The 16,463-nt window shown below is 46.9% G+C and overlaps 1 protein-coding gene across 1 annotated transcript in view; it reads right to left on the minus strand.

Annotated features, from left to right (window-relative positions):
- UST (uronyl 2-sulfotransferase) overlaps nucleotides 1-16,463 on the minus strand; it is a 304,894-nt gene that overhangs the window by 109,256 nt on the left and 179,175 nt on the right. The window contains exon 4 of the mRNA XM_040448924.1: nucleotides 10,442-10,521. Coding sequence (XP_040304858.1) covers nucleotides 10,442-10,521 — 80 coding nt within the window. The remainder of the gene's footprint in view (nucleotides 1-10,441; nucleotides 10,522-16,463) is intronic.

Here is a 16,463-nt window from a genome sequence, read left to right on the forward strand (position 1 = left end):
ATTTGTGGCTGAGCCGGGATGTGAACCCAGGCAGGTCTGGCTCCAGAATCTGTGCTCTGAACCATGGAAAGAAGATTCCAGAGTTGAGGAAAGGAATAACGTAAGGGGGCATTATGAGCACAACAAAAATCTATGTCATTATCCTCAAATGGAGGCAGGTGGTTTTAGATCAAAATAAAACGAGTATCTAGGTGTTTCATTTTAATGCCTTCCACAAAGGTACTGGGTAAATGCTCTGAACGCTGGCCTGAGGGCAAGGCCTCCCTGAGGCAAAACGATCAGGTTGGCTGAGTTTTTCTTAAGGCTTCTCCCCTTTTTCTTTGACCGACCTGCACACAATGGCCCTGGGGAGCCTGGGAGAACACTCCAGGCTCTGGGCACAGGTCTCGCTCTGGGGACCTTCTGGGGACCCGCAGGCAGACCCTCAGGGTCCTTTTACCCTGCGACCCCGTGGCCTTCTGATGAGGATGCCTGGACATTCCATCAGGGGTCAGAAGGAGCTCAGAGAAAACAAACTGACGAGACCCCGTCCCACGACTCCCCGGCTGGCAGGCTCTGTCACCTTGCAAAAGCCAGCCCAGAATCACAGTCACATCCTTCAGCAATTCTGCCCCATCCCATGTCCGTCCTTCTGTCCGGCACTGTCCGTGTAGGTCTGCTCTCCTGTCAGCCTATGCTCCTGGAGCCGGCAACGATGCCACTTAGCACAGTGTGAGCCACACGGTGGGTGCTCAGCCAGTGAAGACTTGAATGCCTGAGTGTATGCTTCTCAGTTTACAGGTTTCTGCTGATATCACCGGCCTCTGCTATAGACGAAAGTCGACATATCAGGTCACCCATCCTTTGTCGTGTATTAACTCACATAAGGTCCTAGGTCTATTTGTGTTTTTATCTAAAAATTTTTTTTAACATTTATTAATTTTTGAGGGACAGAGAGAGACAGAGTGCAAGCAAGGGAGGGGCAGAGAGAGAGACACAGGACCTGAAGCAGGCTCCAGGCCCTGAGCTGTCAGCACAGAGCCCGACGCGGGGCTCGAACTCACGAGCCGTGAGATCATGACCTGAGCCGAAGTCGGATGCTCAACCGACTGAGCCATCCAGGTGCCCCATTTGCATTTTTATTTTTTTTATTATTTAAAAAAAAATTTGTAATGTTTATTTTTGACAGAGACAGAGACAGAGCGCGAGCAGGGGAGGGGTAGAGAGAGGGAGACACAGAATCCGAAGCAGGCTCCAGGCTCCGAGCTGTCAGCACACAGCCCAATATGGGGTTCGAACCCACGAACCCTGAGATCATGACCTGGGTCAAAGTCAGACGCTTAACTGACCGAGCCACCCAGGGGCCCCAATCTATTTGCATTTTTTTTTAAATTTTTTTTTTCAACGTTTTATTTATTTTTGGGACAGAGAGAGACAGAGCATGAACGGGGGAGGGGCAGAGAGAGAGGGAGACACAGAATCGGAAACAGGCTCCAGGCTCCGAGCCATCAGCCCAGAGCCCGACGCGGGGCTCGAACTCACGGGCTCGAACTCACGGACTGCGAGATCGTGACCTGGCTGAAGTCGGACGCTTAACCGACTGCGCCACCCAGGCGCCCCTCTATTTGCATTTTTAATGAGAAGCTTCAGAAAGAGGAATCCAAGGGTACAAAAAGAAATGACTGTCTAGTGGTGGACTTTCAGGCACCAGGCTGCGTGAATGATATTTTGGACTCCTTGACCACTCCCCACGGGAAAGGTAAGCAGGGTTAGCCGTGCCAATACGAGTCTTGTATGGACACAAGGTGACGGTCACGCAGCTGGAGGCACATGGGAACCAACTCATCTCACAAGTCAGCTGTGCCAAACCAGCTAACCCCTATCGTCCTGGAGGTATCTTCCTCTTTTTAATCAAACTGAGTTTCGTACCTACGATAAGCAGCAACTAAAGTAATAAAGCTACGGGTTAGGAAGACGAAGCAAGCGTCCCAGATGTGAATGCCGGGAGGCCCTCCGCAATCGCATCACGCTTTCAAAAAACCTCAAGTGTAGTCTGTCTTCATGTGAAGAATGACTATTACCGCGAATTAGCAGAAGTGCCCAATCCTGTGAAGCAAGGCACGGCTTCCCACTGTGAGAGGGCCCTCAGTCTGGCCGCTGCCATCTCCCCCCGAAAGGCTGCAGACTGACAAGGCTTCTTGGACGTGGGTGACGTGCTCTGAGTTGCACGCGGCAGCCCAATGCAAGGTTTCCAGGATAGCTTTCCAAAACAGAAGTTTTAGATGGTTTAGGAATTTATTAAGTACCAGATAATATAACAGCCACTCTCTCGAAATTTCTAACTGTAGAGAGACGTCTGATAGAGATCTCCCCCATTCCAGAAGTCAACAGTAATAATGGTTTCAGGCTGCCAGCCCGGTCCTTTGTCTGGGACAGAGCTCCCCCCCAAACTGGTAAAACTGGGGTGGCATGTCAGTTACACCAAAGAGGCCAGAATACCACCCACGCTTCCCAGGGAAACAAGTTTCCCCCCTCAACCCATCCTCTCTCGAGATCAGTTTCTCCTCCTCCTGCAATGTTTGGTCCTAATCAGAATTCCTGGTCACCCTGAGCAGGTCTCCCAGTCTCCTGAACGTAGGGCTGCTGATCTGTGCCAGAAACAAAAGGCTTTGCACGCCCACCCAATCTCAGGCCACACAACACTCTGCCTTACGTTTTCAACCCTGAAGGGAAGACTTCCAGAGCCTCCCGGTGAAGTCCCTCCTATTGGCCAACCTGACAGCTGAGGTCTTTGGTGTACCAGCCAAAATTCCCAGTCTTCTTTTATCCAGACTTCCTTTTGTTGATCCCCTCGACATAAAGAATCAGCTTCTCTTTTTGTGCGTGGCCGGTGTTTTTGTTTGTTGGTTGGTTTTCGTTGGTTTGTTTGTTTTTACAACTTTTAGCCTTTTCGGCTTCAATTTTAAATCCTGTAAATTCTTTTGTGCGTGTTTCTTCTTGAAAATTCCTTTGGCAGTTGTCTTCAGACTTATTTCCTTTTATTTTTTAATCTGTACTACTAATTTGGCCTTTATGAAGCTCTAAAAAATTGTGCTGACCACAACTGAGGAAAGGTTCTGCATTGTGCAAACATCCTAGAGCAGGGGAGGCGGGCCATATTTTGTTTTTCACTTAACAACCCACGCTCTTGTCCCTTGGTCACCACAACAGCTACTGCATATGTGAAGCTCTCTTTTAAGTCATCCTAAAATAGCAGGCGTTTCCACTCTTTGACTTCGGTTCACACACCGTATTTATCAACTCTTCAATCACCCCCTGTGGGTCTCCTTCCGACCCTCTGCAAATTTACCATATTCTTTTCATTTTTGTGTTTTGATGAGAAGATGAAGACCCAAGGCAGAATGTAATTCTCGAGAAATGATAACTGCATGGCTCTCACTTTTTTCCCATGAATTCCTAAATATCTCATTCTGAGGATGTTCTTTCGTATCTGCCCCCCACTGCTGCCTTAATCAGTCAACCCGCAGCATTAGCCACCTCCCCAATAGCTACACAAAGCAAAGCAGGTGGGAAAGAATTTTAGGCATACTTTCATCAACTTGCTGGTGATATTCTGCCTAGAATATTACTGCACATAGTAAACAGCAAGACTTATGACCCCAGTTGTTCTGGGGAATTAAGATTGTGTTGTCCTCCCATTATGGCAGAGTTTGCTAGGGCTGGGAACATTTTTTTGAAAGTATGTCTTCTTTTTTTTGTGTTTGTTTAAATTATGGTAAAATACACATAACGGAAACATTTCACGTATACAGCCATCCCCAGAACTTTCTCCTCATCCCAAACCCGAGCTCTGTGTGACCCTCCACTTGGCCCCTGGCAATTTCCATTCTACTGAAAGTGTATCTTCTTCTCACCTCTGGCCTAAAAGTAGGGGTTATCCCTTGTGATGTTACCTAACATTCAAAGATGGTAAGTACCCCGTGACTAGAAGCCCGGCTTTGATCCCTGGGGAAGAGACACTTTGAAGTGACAGAAAGGCCATCATGGAAAAGGCTGTGATTGTTTGGGGGGCAGGCTGAGGAGCTTCCCACAGGAGGAGGGAGGGAGGGATGCTTATTTGCTGGTCCTTCGTTGGAATGGGGTCAAAGGGCCACCGAGTATCCTCCCAAACCCGAGACGGGGGCACTTTGGTCCCTGCCGCCAGGGAGAGGATGTCACTTCACGAAACACAAGCAGAGAAGACTGAGCCTCCTCGGCTCTGTGGCGTGTCCTGAGGGAAGAGAGGGGGATGCTGAGTGGGGACAAATGTGGGTGAAGGGAGGGCCGGCTGGGACACTGGAGTGAGGGCTCCTGCTTGGAGACAAGGGGACTCCACAAGAGAGAAGGTTGTTCATAGCAGGCAGTGAGGCGGGCTCAGGGAAAAGTCCAGAGGACACTAATCTCCGTCGGGCCAACAAAGCACGTGGGCTTATGTGTCCCCTGACCAGCGCCATCCGCTCAGGGGAAGGGGAAAGTGAGAAGAGAGCGCCATTTTCCCAAGATTAGTCCAGCAGTGTTTCAACAGGATGAAATCAAGCTTCCGGAGGGAAAGACAGCGTTCAGCAGCTGCTGATCTCAACTGTTACCTGGAAGCCCTCTTCAAAGGTGGAGCTTTCTGTCACCGTTACAAAAGATTTGCAGGGCACGGCCTGAAAGTGGGTGGTTTTGCCAATGAGAGCGAAAACAAAGTCAACATTCAGAAATAAGCTGTGGAAACCAGACGGAATTATGGAATTAGTAAGACTGGATTTGTTTTGTTAAATAGTGCCATCAGAGGGCAGCCTTTGTTCATGCCAGTAATTAAGGCTTCTTTAAGGGAAGAGAGAAAGTGTCCAAAACGCTGCTCCTCGAACATCACACCCTGCCTGCTTCTTGAGTGATTGATTTATTTTTAAATATTTTGCTTTTGTGAGTTAGTGTTGGCGAGGGAGCCAGCATCTGCGATAAATAAGGAAACAGAAGAAGTGAAGGAGGGCGAGGGAGTCATGAATGAGAAATGAAGAATCCCGTGAAAAAAGGGCTCTGAGACGGGGTAGTTTGAAATGGTTTAGCGTACTGATCTAGCCTGTAATTCGCTTGGACTATTCTGACAGCACCTTGCTCTGACACGTAACTTCCTCATGTCTTCCCTGCAAGACACAAGTTAGGAGTTGAGTGGCGGTGGGGGGCGGGGGGCACAGGTTGGAAAGTTACTGCCCCCTCAGGCCCCCCAAAACACTTGCAAACAAACAGTGGGGGCAAGGGGAAGATGAATTGAACTGTCTGTCACGGTCTTTCAGCGTGTGGATCTAAGCCGCACCTGAGGAGATGCCGTTCATGCGGAAAGGCTGACATTTGTCAAAAATTATCATTCTCTCGGTTAGTTCAACAACCGGGAATGGACACATTAGATGGCAGTACACAAATAGTAAAAGTCCTCCTAAATCATCACAACAAAGAAGGGCATCTTTTAGGCCAAGATCATTTTTGACTCAATTCTCCAGGTAGTCCAGTTGGCAAACATGTGTCCGGACCAAATGTTTAAGCGGTTCAAAAACCGTATGAGGGAGCGGTCTAGTGGAAACCCTCACAAATCCCAACTGGCCTGAAATTTCTGCTGAGTTTGGAGTGTTTATCTCCTCTGGTGGGACGCCTTCCCCGAAGCAACAATGGGAACATCAGTTTGGTCTGATAACTACTGCTTCCTATGGTTGAATTAATAAGACTGGGTATCGTGAAATGGTCCTTTCAGGTCTAAAAATAGGGAACAGAAGGAACAGAGCAAGATGCCTAGATGATGAATAAATGAAGCAGCTCGGCTATCTAATCACCAAGAGCTCACAGGAGAGGACCTATATTTCAAGATAAGGATGCCATAGTTGATGGGGGAAAAAAGAAATAAAGGCAATTCGTTCTGGGATAACGCCGTACGCTTCAGAAGTTCAGAACACTGGCGTGCGCGAGGTGTGGGGAGAGAGGTGACTTCCATTCTTATGTTCTGCTCACCAGGAAGTGTCTTGCTGCGTGTTAAGAATGTCAGGAAGACTAGAAACGAAATATCAACAAAGAATATTAAGCTGCACTATCAATTTTTCTCTTAATGACCTCATTATCTTGAAACAAGCCAACCATATGGCTGTCAGCAACGATCGTGGTAGGTTTCTTAAGAGTAGCGCAATTATCTCTTTGCCTTACAATTCAAAATATGGAAGTCATTTTTTAGAAGCACAGGAAAGCCCTCTTAACAAGTTCCCACTTAGTTGTTTTCTGTTAATTGTATACTGGGGGGCTTGCTCTGTATGCCCGTACATATGGAGGTCTCGTACCTGGGCACCCCTCTTCCCACCGCCCCCCCCCCCCCCGGCTCCCTGCCGCCTTGTGCGTGTGGGGTGGCAGGAGAGGACATGATCGCTTCCGCAGATAGCATGGGCTTTTTAAAAGGAGCAGAGCTGCTCAGGCCAGTCTCTCTTTTTTCCTGCTTAGAACTCTTGACTGCCAGCCATTTTTGCTGTGCTCACCCTTGGGGCTCCCATCGATGGATTCCTCTTGGTCCCTCTCTTTGTCCGGTTTTAGCTCATGCTGGTCCCTGTGCCACCAGTGCCCTTCCCCTTTGTCTAACGCTGACCTGTCCCTCATATCCCAGAGGCAAGGGCTCCTGTTCTGGAAGGCCCTCCCACTCTTCCTCCCTTAGGGAGGGAGGGTCCCGCCTCCCCTGTGGGAGAGACTGCCACTCTCTCTCCTAAAGCCCATCACACTTTGCTGCCAATCCTTCCTCGATGGAAGAAGAACAGACACTTGCCCTAAAGCAGCGAAAGTGTTTCTAGTTCATTGTGGAAGCCCCGGTCCTCCAGCAGTGAACAGGACATAGAGGGTGCCCGGCAAAACACGTGTTTGGCTGAACAAAATGGAATGGAAGGTGGAGAAGTCAGCAAGAGCCGGGCCCTCTCCTCAAGGTATCTCGGGAGACACTGAGAGGCTGCTCAGGAACTCAGCCGTCGGCTCAGAAAGAGGCTTCGACGGCCATGCCTCTTGAGTGCCAATTGGCAACACTGTACAGGTGTCTTTCAGCAGCGGCAGAATGATGTGCTCGTTTCGGCAGCACATATGCTGAAACCAGAGGCGGCAGAACGCTCTCACAAACCACTTCGATGAGAAACTACAAAGGTAGTTTGTATTGCCCTAGGGCCGAGCGGTTGCTGGAGACATAGGAACGCGCCATTTCTAATATACAAATAGACACACAACCTGGATGGAAAAAAAATCACAAGTTATGCAGGGATTCCAGATGAGAATTAATAGGAAAGTACGAGGCAAAAAAGATTATTGGCATATACCACAGGAAAGATTACTTATGACAATCTCCTCCGTAAGGAAAACAGGAGTACGTGTTTCAGTCTTGCTCAAGTATAAATTGCTATACTTTATTAAGAATGATCTATTTTGGGGGCGCCTGAGTGACTCAGTCAATTAGGCGGTCTGCCTCTTGGTTTTAGCTCAGGTCATGATCTTGCAGTTTGTGAGTTCAAGCCCTGCACCAGTGTGGAGACTGCTTGGGATTCTCTCTCTCTCTCTCTCTGCCCCTCCCCACTTGCGCTATCTCTCTCTCTCAAAATTAATTTTAAAAAACTTAAAAAATATGTTAAAAAAAGAATGATCTGGGGCGCCTGGGTGGCTTGGTCGGTTAAGCGCCCAACTTCGGCTCAGGTCATGATCTCACAGTCCATGAGTTCGAGCCCCGTGTCGGGCTCTGTGCTGACAGCTCAGAGCCTGGAGCCTGTTTCAGATTCTGTGTCTCCCTCTCTCTAACCCTCCCCCGTTCATGCTCTGTCTCTCTCTGTCTCAAAAATAAATAAACGTTAAAAAAAAAAAATGATCTATTTTGGTACACATTTTTTTTAAGCATGCATAAGTAAGTCAGTATATATCTGGATTTATCTTATTTAAAATGAAATTATTTCCCCGTAAAAATATAAACTCCACTTTGCACGTATGTAATATCCTCCCCTCAAAAAAGTTGAAGGGCTTTCCTTCATTCCTGTGTTTGGAGCATCCCTACAAGGCCAGGAGTGGGCAGAAACTGTTCCTATTTCATAGATGGGAAAACAGAGACCTCCCATCCCCACCCAGAGGTGAAACTGCTAGCCCAGAGTCATGGTCATTGGGAAGGTCTGACAGCCAGAGGTCCTGGCCACCAGGCCAACACTGGTTTCTGGCGACGTGCTGTCTTCTCAAAGGTGTTTATCAATTTTTTTCTTTCATGATTAAATTAATCAAGATTAAACTCTTGGACATGTATGTATGTATGTTGTGTTTATTGTTTTTTAAATGTTTATTTTTGAGAGAGAGCATGAGTGGGGGAGGGGAAGAGAGAGGGGGAACAGAGGATCTTAGCGGGCTCTGCGCTGGCAGCAGAGAGCCTGCTGTGGGACTCAAACTCACAAACTGTGAGATCATGACCTGGGCCAAAGTCAGATGCTCAACCAACTGAGCCACCCAGGTGCCCGTTGGACATGTATTTAATAGTAGAGGCCATGATAAGACATGGTTACCATGCTGTGCTTAGTTCTGCTGATCCGATTAAGGTACTGGCTTCGGCTTATCATTAGAATTTTACACTGGCCTGAGTCAATTATTAAAATCTGTTGCATTGCAATTTGTTTTGGTTGTAAAAACCTGACCCCTGGAGCAAAAAGGGTTAAATCAGAGGTTAGAGGACATCAGAGGTGACAGGGAAGGAAGCTCACCAGAAAAGCAAGGGGTGGGGGTGGGCGTGCTCTGCTCTTTGCAAGTCGTAAAATGCAATGCCTGATAGCTAACACGACCTTGTTGTCTAGTTACGTCCCGTTATGTGTTCTCGGCCGCTGGAAGTGAGAGGCAGGGCGCATACCCCAGACAATCCAGTACCAGGCCACTCTACAAATGTGGTGGGAAACACGCTCAGGCTACTGGGTCGCGGAGGCTGATCGGCAGTGACCTATATGCCTATTCACCATCCAAGGGAACTCTGGGTAGCAGGGAGGCGGGGAAATCGCAGGGAGAGCTTACTTTTAAATATAAGGCAGCGCCTGCTCTTTGCCGCTAGGTAACTTGCTACATAAGTTGCTCTGCTGAATCTCACTTGATTTGCACAGAGCCTGGTGCACAGCAGGGCCTGGTGCAACAGCCCTTTGAAGGCTAAAACCTCCCACCCCCTAGACAGGTAGGCATCCCATGGCAGGGAAGCTGAACGAGGCAGCTCAGGTGTGAACTCGGAAGCAGCTAACACTCAGGCAGAGCCCTGTCTTTCCCTGAGCGCCAGCCTCCCTGGGTGCCTGGCCCTCAGCAGGGCGTTAGGCCAGCATCAGCCAGCAAGGCCTCTTGGTGCAGACCTGCGAGGTCCTGTATCCCCGCGGGAGCTTTAGCAGTAAGGGAAATGCCTGTGAGAGGATAAGGGAGGCCCAGGGGTCCCCGGGCTGTGGAGCGGATCTGCCCCCGGACCCCGTGCTCTGTCAGCGGAAACCAACTGTGAGCACAGACGCAGGCCAGCCCATGGAGAGGAGGAATCTGAGAGCCACCGGTTTACAGTAAAGCGCAGTGACAGGGGACCTGGGCTAAAGGCGGAAGAGAACGCCCAGAACTTGGGAGTTAGCAACTGGACAGATCAAGAGTCTCACAACGTAAATGTGAAGATCTGCATTATTATCTGCAGCTGAAGAAAAAAACCAGATTTCTAAAATACCCCCACCAGCATCAAATATGCAAGATTTAGAATAATCAAATGTAATATGAAAAAGGTACGGAGTACTAGCACTTGGATCCTATAAAATACACATTACTCCTCAACTAAGTTATGCCCAGAGTCCCGTGTGGGTTCACATGGTACAAAAACGTGCAATGAAATACTTGTTGAAACACCTATCCCTTGCCTCTGAGTTTATTTGTTTTAGCACCTAGCCGAGTTTTTTCTTTAAAACACAACTATGGGGAGTGCCTGGGTGGCTCAGTCAGTGAAGTGTCCGACTTCGGCTCAGGTCATGATCTCATGGTTCGTGAGTTGGAGCCCCGCGTCGGACAGTCTCCTGTCAGTGCAGAGCCTGCTTCGGATCCTCGGTCTCCCTCTCTCTCTCTCTCTCTCTGCCCCTCCCTTGCGCTCTCTCTCTTTCTCTCAAAAATATATAAACATCGTAAGAAATCACAACTGTCACGTCAAATGGCTGTGCATTAAAATCATTTCAAGTTTTCAAAAGATTTAAGATTAGTGTTCTAGAAAGAACTGAAGCTTCTGTCCAAATATTTCAAATTTGGATCCCTCCACCACCAAAATAAATGGATTAAAAAAAAAAGTCCTTTCAAGGGCAATTACACTACTTTGAAAACGAAGGTGGATTTTAAAATAATTGTTCGTTAGAAGGAGTTTAAGTGCTAAAAAGAAATGAAAGAACCATTAAGCTGGAAAATATCTTACCTTGAGAAGTTGAGGAAATGAACATGTCGAGTGAATAAATAGGGCTGTTCGGCAGTACTTATATTTTTAATCAGTTCCATCTATTAAAAAAAGTACAAAATTAGCATATATAGGATCTAATTTACCAAACTATATTAAGCTAAAGGTTATCTTCCCTACTCCTTTATCCTCACTCATTACCACTTGGACCAGGGCCAAACAGCTGTGTTTTGTGCAACAGTTGTGAACTTTACATTAGGCTTCTTGCTGAAATCGATAGTCTTGTATTTAATTTAGTTGATCGCTACCATGAAAACAACGTGACAGGTTAAGTCACTTTAACTTGAGAATTCAGTGCGGCTGTACTGAAATGCAAGTAAAAAAATGTCTCTATGCCCCTTCTTTGGGAGTCAAGACAAGGCAAGAGGTTAAACATCATTTTACATTTCTGTAATTACATTCTTGAGATACACAGAAATATTTGAAGCCAGGTCTGCAGAATTTAAAAGCGAGAACAAAATGAGGCAATACCTTATGATGTTCCTTTTTGATTTCAAAAATGTACAAAGCAGGTATTTTATAGGGAACACACAAAGCACCCAAAACTTCTCGGTTTTCTGGTGGGTGGTCATCTGAAGTATTTATTTGCAGTTATCAGCAAGGCGAAGAGGAGTTTATATTTGTATAAACTAACGTTTACGGTCTTCTGGAACATGTCATGATACGGAAAATGTTTAGTAAAATCTGTTAGAAATTCCAAGCATTCTTCTGACTCCCTGACTTCCTGAATTCCACTTTCCTTAGATTTTCGAATTGGCCCCATCAATACTGACACAACAGTGGAATTTTTTTTAAAGCACATTGAAAATTGCCACTTTGGATGTACATTACCTCTTCGGAAACAGTCCACGTAGAACACTGGAAACAAAGGCGGTCGTTCATGTGTTAGCCACAGTAGCAATAACCACAATAAAACCAGGGTCCAGAACTCCAGGTTTGGGTCGAGCCGGACAGAAAACCTGAATCTGCCTGTTTCCCTCATGTCCGGCACAGGGCTCACGTCATAAATAAATGCTCAACAAATATTTGCTCAACAAATAAATGCTCAACAAATAACTCCCCCTAGTACCTGCATTTTAGATTGTTACAGCAGGATCTCAGTGTCTCAAGCCTTTAATTAGATATTCCGGCTCACAACGACTGTTTGAAGAAATGAAATTGAATTTTAAAGGTAAATGACTGGCACTTCCTAACCTCCTACACGGTTCATCAGTGGCAGGCCTGGGTAAATGATGATCTGCCTGTCCCCAAGCTTGAGTATAAAAGGAAACTGAACCCTGCTTCTTTATCTGTTGTTTATTCTGTGCACCACTCCCTCCCTCCACACACCCCCTGCATGTCCCAGCACTTGTTTTTGGCAACAGAACTTCCTGCTGGGTCACCTAAATTTTCATTTTTGATGGATCTAACAAATAGACTTACAGATTTGGAAGCACAACCGAAGACTTCCGTTTGCTTAGAAACATAACTCTACGTTAAACGTGCTTAACGCGAAGACCACGTAATGCTTTAATCTCTAGATTATTTTGATTCAAGTATTTCTCTGCATACATGAAAGTAATACGAGAGAGCCCTTCGTATCGTACAGGAAGACTGGAAGAACAGGTCAGAAGGGCAACTGTTTCTTTCACCTATTCTTCAGCATCATAATATATCCTGTAAACACATGCCAATGTGTTCAATTTAATGGAAGAGCTGTAGTGGTTCGATTTGGAGAGCAGTGTCGTAATAGTTCTAAAGCTGTCTATTTCACAAGGAGAAACGGATTCGCAGTGACAGCGTGTCACTCTTTCTAGACGTACCCTTAAACGTAGGCGAGAAGTACTAATGCTCATGTTTAGTGCATCGGTACACCGAAGTCGGAGCGTATATCCAGCTCTCACACGCTCCATTGCTGCACACAACAGCGAAACCACGTACGAGGCCCCGCAAGCATGGGTGTAAGGCATTATGGTCAAGGTGTCCTTTGCTTTGTCTTCACGAATGCTAAGACTTTCCCTAGGTCTAACGGCAGGCAGTGGTCTCCCGTGCCCCTGCTGCCCTTCCCCGGAGTTTCATCCTGGACCTCCACGGTTGCCAGCGGCCTGCCTTTTCTCTGGCCCGAGTCTTATCTGCACGGGTGGCATCACCAGTGATAATGGCACTACCTAAAATCGTCTCAGAAACCACCTGTCCTTTTCCTTGGCTCATGCGAGGCCACTGCTGGCCTTTATTCTGATTCCATTGCCTACATTCGTCATTCATTCACTCAGCATTTATGGAGTACTGACTAGGCTTTGGAGACCCTGGAGATCAAAACATAATTGAGGTGAGTGAGAAGACACAGAAAGACAAGACAGTGGAGTGTGTCCTAATGGTGTCCCCAAATCCACGATGACCCGGACCACACTCTCGGTCCTCATCCATCTTTACTCCTTATCCAGCTTATGCCATCTCTGCAGAGTGTGGTCCTGGCTGATGGTACTCTCCATTCATCCATACCTGGCTAATGGTATGGTATCCATACCATTTCACATTTGATCTGGCTCTTTCCTGACACTCGTATTTAGTCACTTGCTGGGTTACGTTGATTTTACCTTTAGTATGACACTCAAATGGCATTTAAGGTGTCTTGTGGCCAGCCAAACAAGACCTCTCCTTGTTCCTTCCTTATACTGTGTCCAAGCTTGACCATATCCAAGCGCAGGCTCAAGCTTCCTCTTCTGGAATGTTCTTCCTCTTTTCTCTGCAGGTCCAAACCCTAACCACCTTTTACATCCTGCTAAAATGCCTACCTCTTTCAAAGTAGCCTTCCCGGATCTCCTTTTATTCAACATCCATTGATTTCCAACTCTGTGTCAGGCAATGTACTGCTTGGGGTTGTTGCTATAGAGACAAAAGATCGGGTTCTTGCTCTCAAGAAGCTCAGAGTCTTGCCGGCAAGCTGGACCATTATGTGATCCCATTATGTGATAACCACCATGGGGTAGAATGCACAGAGGTGAGTGGCCTATCCCTGCCTGTAGGTGGAGAGTTAGTGTTTCCTCAAGGAGGCATTCCTGAGTAGTTGGCAAGGATTCACAGGAGTCAGCATGTGAAGAAAGGGACCTGTGGACTGCAGACAGAGGAAACAGTAGACGCAAAGGACAAAACCCGAAATGACCTGGATAATAAAACTGCCAGGAGTTCTGTGTGCTAGGCATTGGCTGTGGGATCTGCGGGGCAGTAGAAACAACTAGAGAGGAAGGCAGAAGCGGGTAATTGAGGGCCCTGCAGGCCATGTGAGGGATTCTGATCTTTATGCTATGGGCAATCCACAGTCAGAAAGGGCTTTCCTTCCAGATCTGAGATCGGGGCGGAGAATGTAAAGAAAGGAAGGGTTAGAGACAGCTTAGCTAGGAAGAAGGGGGCAATAATCCCAAGAGGAAATGACGCTGGCATGAACTAAAATAGTGCTTCCTGGTGTGGCCCCCAGACCAGCAACATCGGCAGCAACTGGGGTCGCAACTTGTTAGAGATGCAGATTCTCAGGCCCCACTCCAACCAACCAAATTAGAAGAAACTCTAGGGGGTGGGGCCCATCAGTCTGTGTGGGGTATTTCTTGTTCGTTTCTTTATTTTGAGAAAGAGAGAGAAAGCACACGCACAAGCATGGGAGGGGCAGAGAGAATCCCAAGCAGGTTCTACACGGGAAGCACAGAGCCTGACACCAGGCTTGAAGCCACAAACCGTGAGATCATGACCTGAGCCGAAACCAAGAGTTGAACACTTCACTGACTGAGGCACTCAGGGACCCCATCAATCTGTGTTTTAACAAGTCCTCCAGTAGATTCAAAGGTACTGAGGGTTGAGGACCACAGAAGGAAGTCACTGAAAGTGAAGACAGATGGGGAGGTTTAGGGACATTAAGAAGGATCTTCCTCAGGCCTGTGGCCAGGTGGCAGCAGAAGGGAAGGAGAGGGAGTGGTCAAGAGAGCATCCCAGAGCCCTGGCCGGATTCGGGCACAGGCTGGTGCCCATTCGTGGGGATGGGAACGCACGGCAGGAACACGTCTGGCTGCAGAAGTCAGGGCAAACGGGTTTGGTTTTGAACACCTTTGGCTAGAAATGCTGTTGCCTCTTTGATCTCCCACAGAGCTTTGAGGATTTTCCAGGACATACATTTTTTTTTACATTACATCATAGTTGAGTTTGTGTGCTGTCTTTGAGCCAGACTGTAAGCTCCTTGAGGGTCAAGGCTGGGCTCTAACTGCTCCCCCAGAAAGCCTAGCACAGAACACATACCCCATCACTGTTTATGGCATGAAGATACCCCTTCCAGAAGAACTTCTTTGGAGTCAAGAAACGTATAGCTCACTGAAGACAGAATTATCTCTCAGGCAATGGAAGCTAGCCTTTCTGGGACAGACCTATACACTCATCACCCTGGTGTTACACCATCTAAGACACAGCAACACTAAACTATCATTTCCTGGCTGGTTTCTGGGCTCTGCAGTGTCCAGAAGCTCTTTCTTCACGTGCTGCCATTCATCCTCAAACAACTCCGCAAGTTAAGTAGTATTATCTACACTTTACAGGTTAAGACACTCAGGCACAGAAGGGCTGTGTAAATTGTTTAAGATCTCACTGCTAGAAAAAGGTGGCATCAGGATTCAAACACAAGTCGGTGTGACACAAAAAATCCTGCTCTTTATCACTAAGCTGCAATCTCCTACCATTCCCAGTGCTTTCTGATATATACATGACCTCTTAAAAGGGAGGAAGGGGGTGCCTGGGTGGCTCAGTCAGCTAAGTGTCTGACTTCAGCTCAGGTCATGATCTCATCGCTAGAGAGTTCGAGCCGCGTTATCAGGCTCCCTGCTGTCAGCATGGAGCCCACTTCGGTTCCTGTCTCCCTCTCTCTCTGCCCCTCCCCAGCTCGCACTTGCTCTCTACCTCAAAAATAAATAAAAAACATCAAAAAAAATTTTTTTTACAAAGGGAGGAAGAGGTCGCTTAGCAAAATAACTCCAGGGACTAAAGAGGGTTTATGGGGATGTGCTTTTTCTATCCGTCCTGTGATGTGTTGAAAAACTGAAAGTTACAACAGGTGGAAAAGCATTAAAAATAATTAAATATGAAAGCATTAAAATATCAGAGAAGATATGTTTTTTAACGTTCCTGGTGGGAAAAGAGTATATTTTCAGAAGAACAAGAATGAATTTAAAATACTGGGGGGAAAAAAGCTATGGAATGGAATGGAATATACCTAAAGGAAGAAGTTGAATCACAGCGCATCTGAGAATGAAAAAGAACTGAGGTTAAACAACAAAAAGGCAAGAATCAAACAGAATTTATAATGCAGACGATCTGCGAGGAAGTAATTTTAAACTTTGTTTTTAATCTAACTGGCTGGGATGGTACAGCAGAAAACCTTTACCTGTGGTTCTACAAGCACAGCTAGTGAGTGAAAGACTCTGCTCCCGACTTCTTTAGAAAATACTTGTCAGCAGTAATTGACAAGAGTGTTGACCCGAGTCAGGTCTGAATCCTTGTGTCACTTGCGAGTAACCAGACGCCCTATAATTTGGAAAACATCTTCATGAAAGAAAAGACATGTTTTTCACACATCAAAGCTAAACAGGGAGCAGCTCAGGGGAGAAAACCGTGGCCCTTTAACCTCAAAGCGTGGGGGGATGGCTAATCTTCCCGTCTTCCTCCTGCTTGGGGAAGAAGCCTGTCTAGCTCCAGCCAGGATGGTCTTCTCATCTTCAGCTCATGGCAACAGATGCCTGCAATGAAGAATACGTCCACCAGGGGGGGCAATGACATGAACAAGGCAAAGAGGCTGGGTCTGAAGAGCAGAGTCCATCTCGCCACTGCAAATGAAAGGGGAGGAGAAAACATTTGAATTTTCCAGGCCTTGTTGCTTCTACCTCCTTTTTACCTTTTCTTTCTACCGACTTTCCATTTAGCGGACTCGGCTTTTGTCTGTAGGAATCCAAGATAAGGCCTTGTTTGCAGA

The sequence above is a fragment of the Herpailurus yagouaroundi genome, unplaced genomic scaffold, assembly GCF_014898765.1.
Source record: "Herpailurus yagouaroundi ecotype Mexico unplaced genomic scaffold, PumYag 198, whole genome shotgun sequence".
Taxonomy (NCBI): Eukaryota; Metazoa; Chordata; class Mammalia; order Carnivora; family Felidae; genus Herpailurus; species Herpailurus yagouaroundi.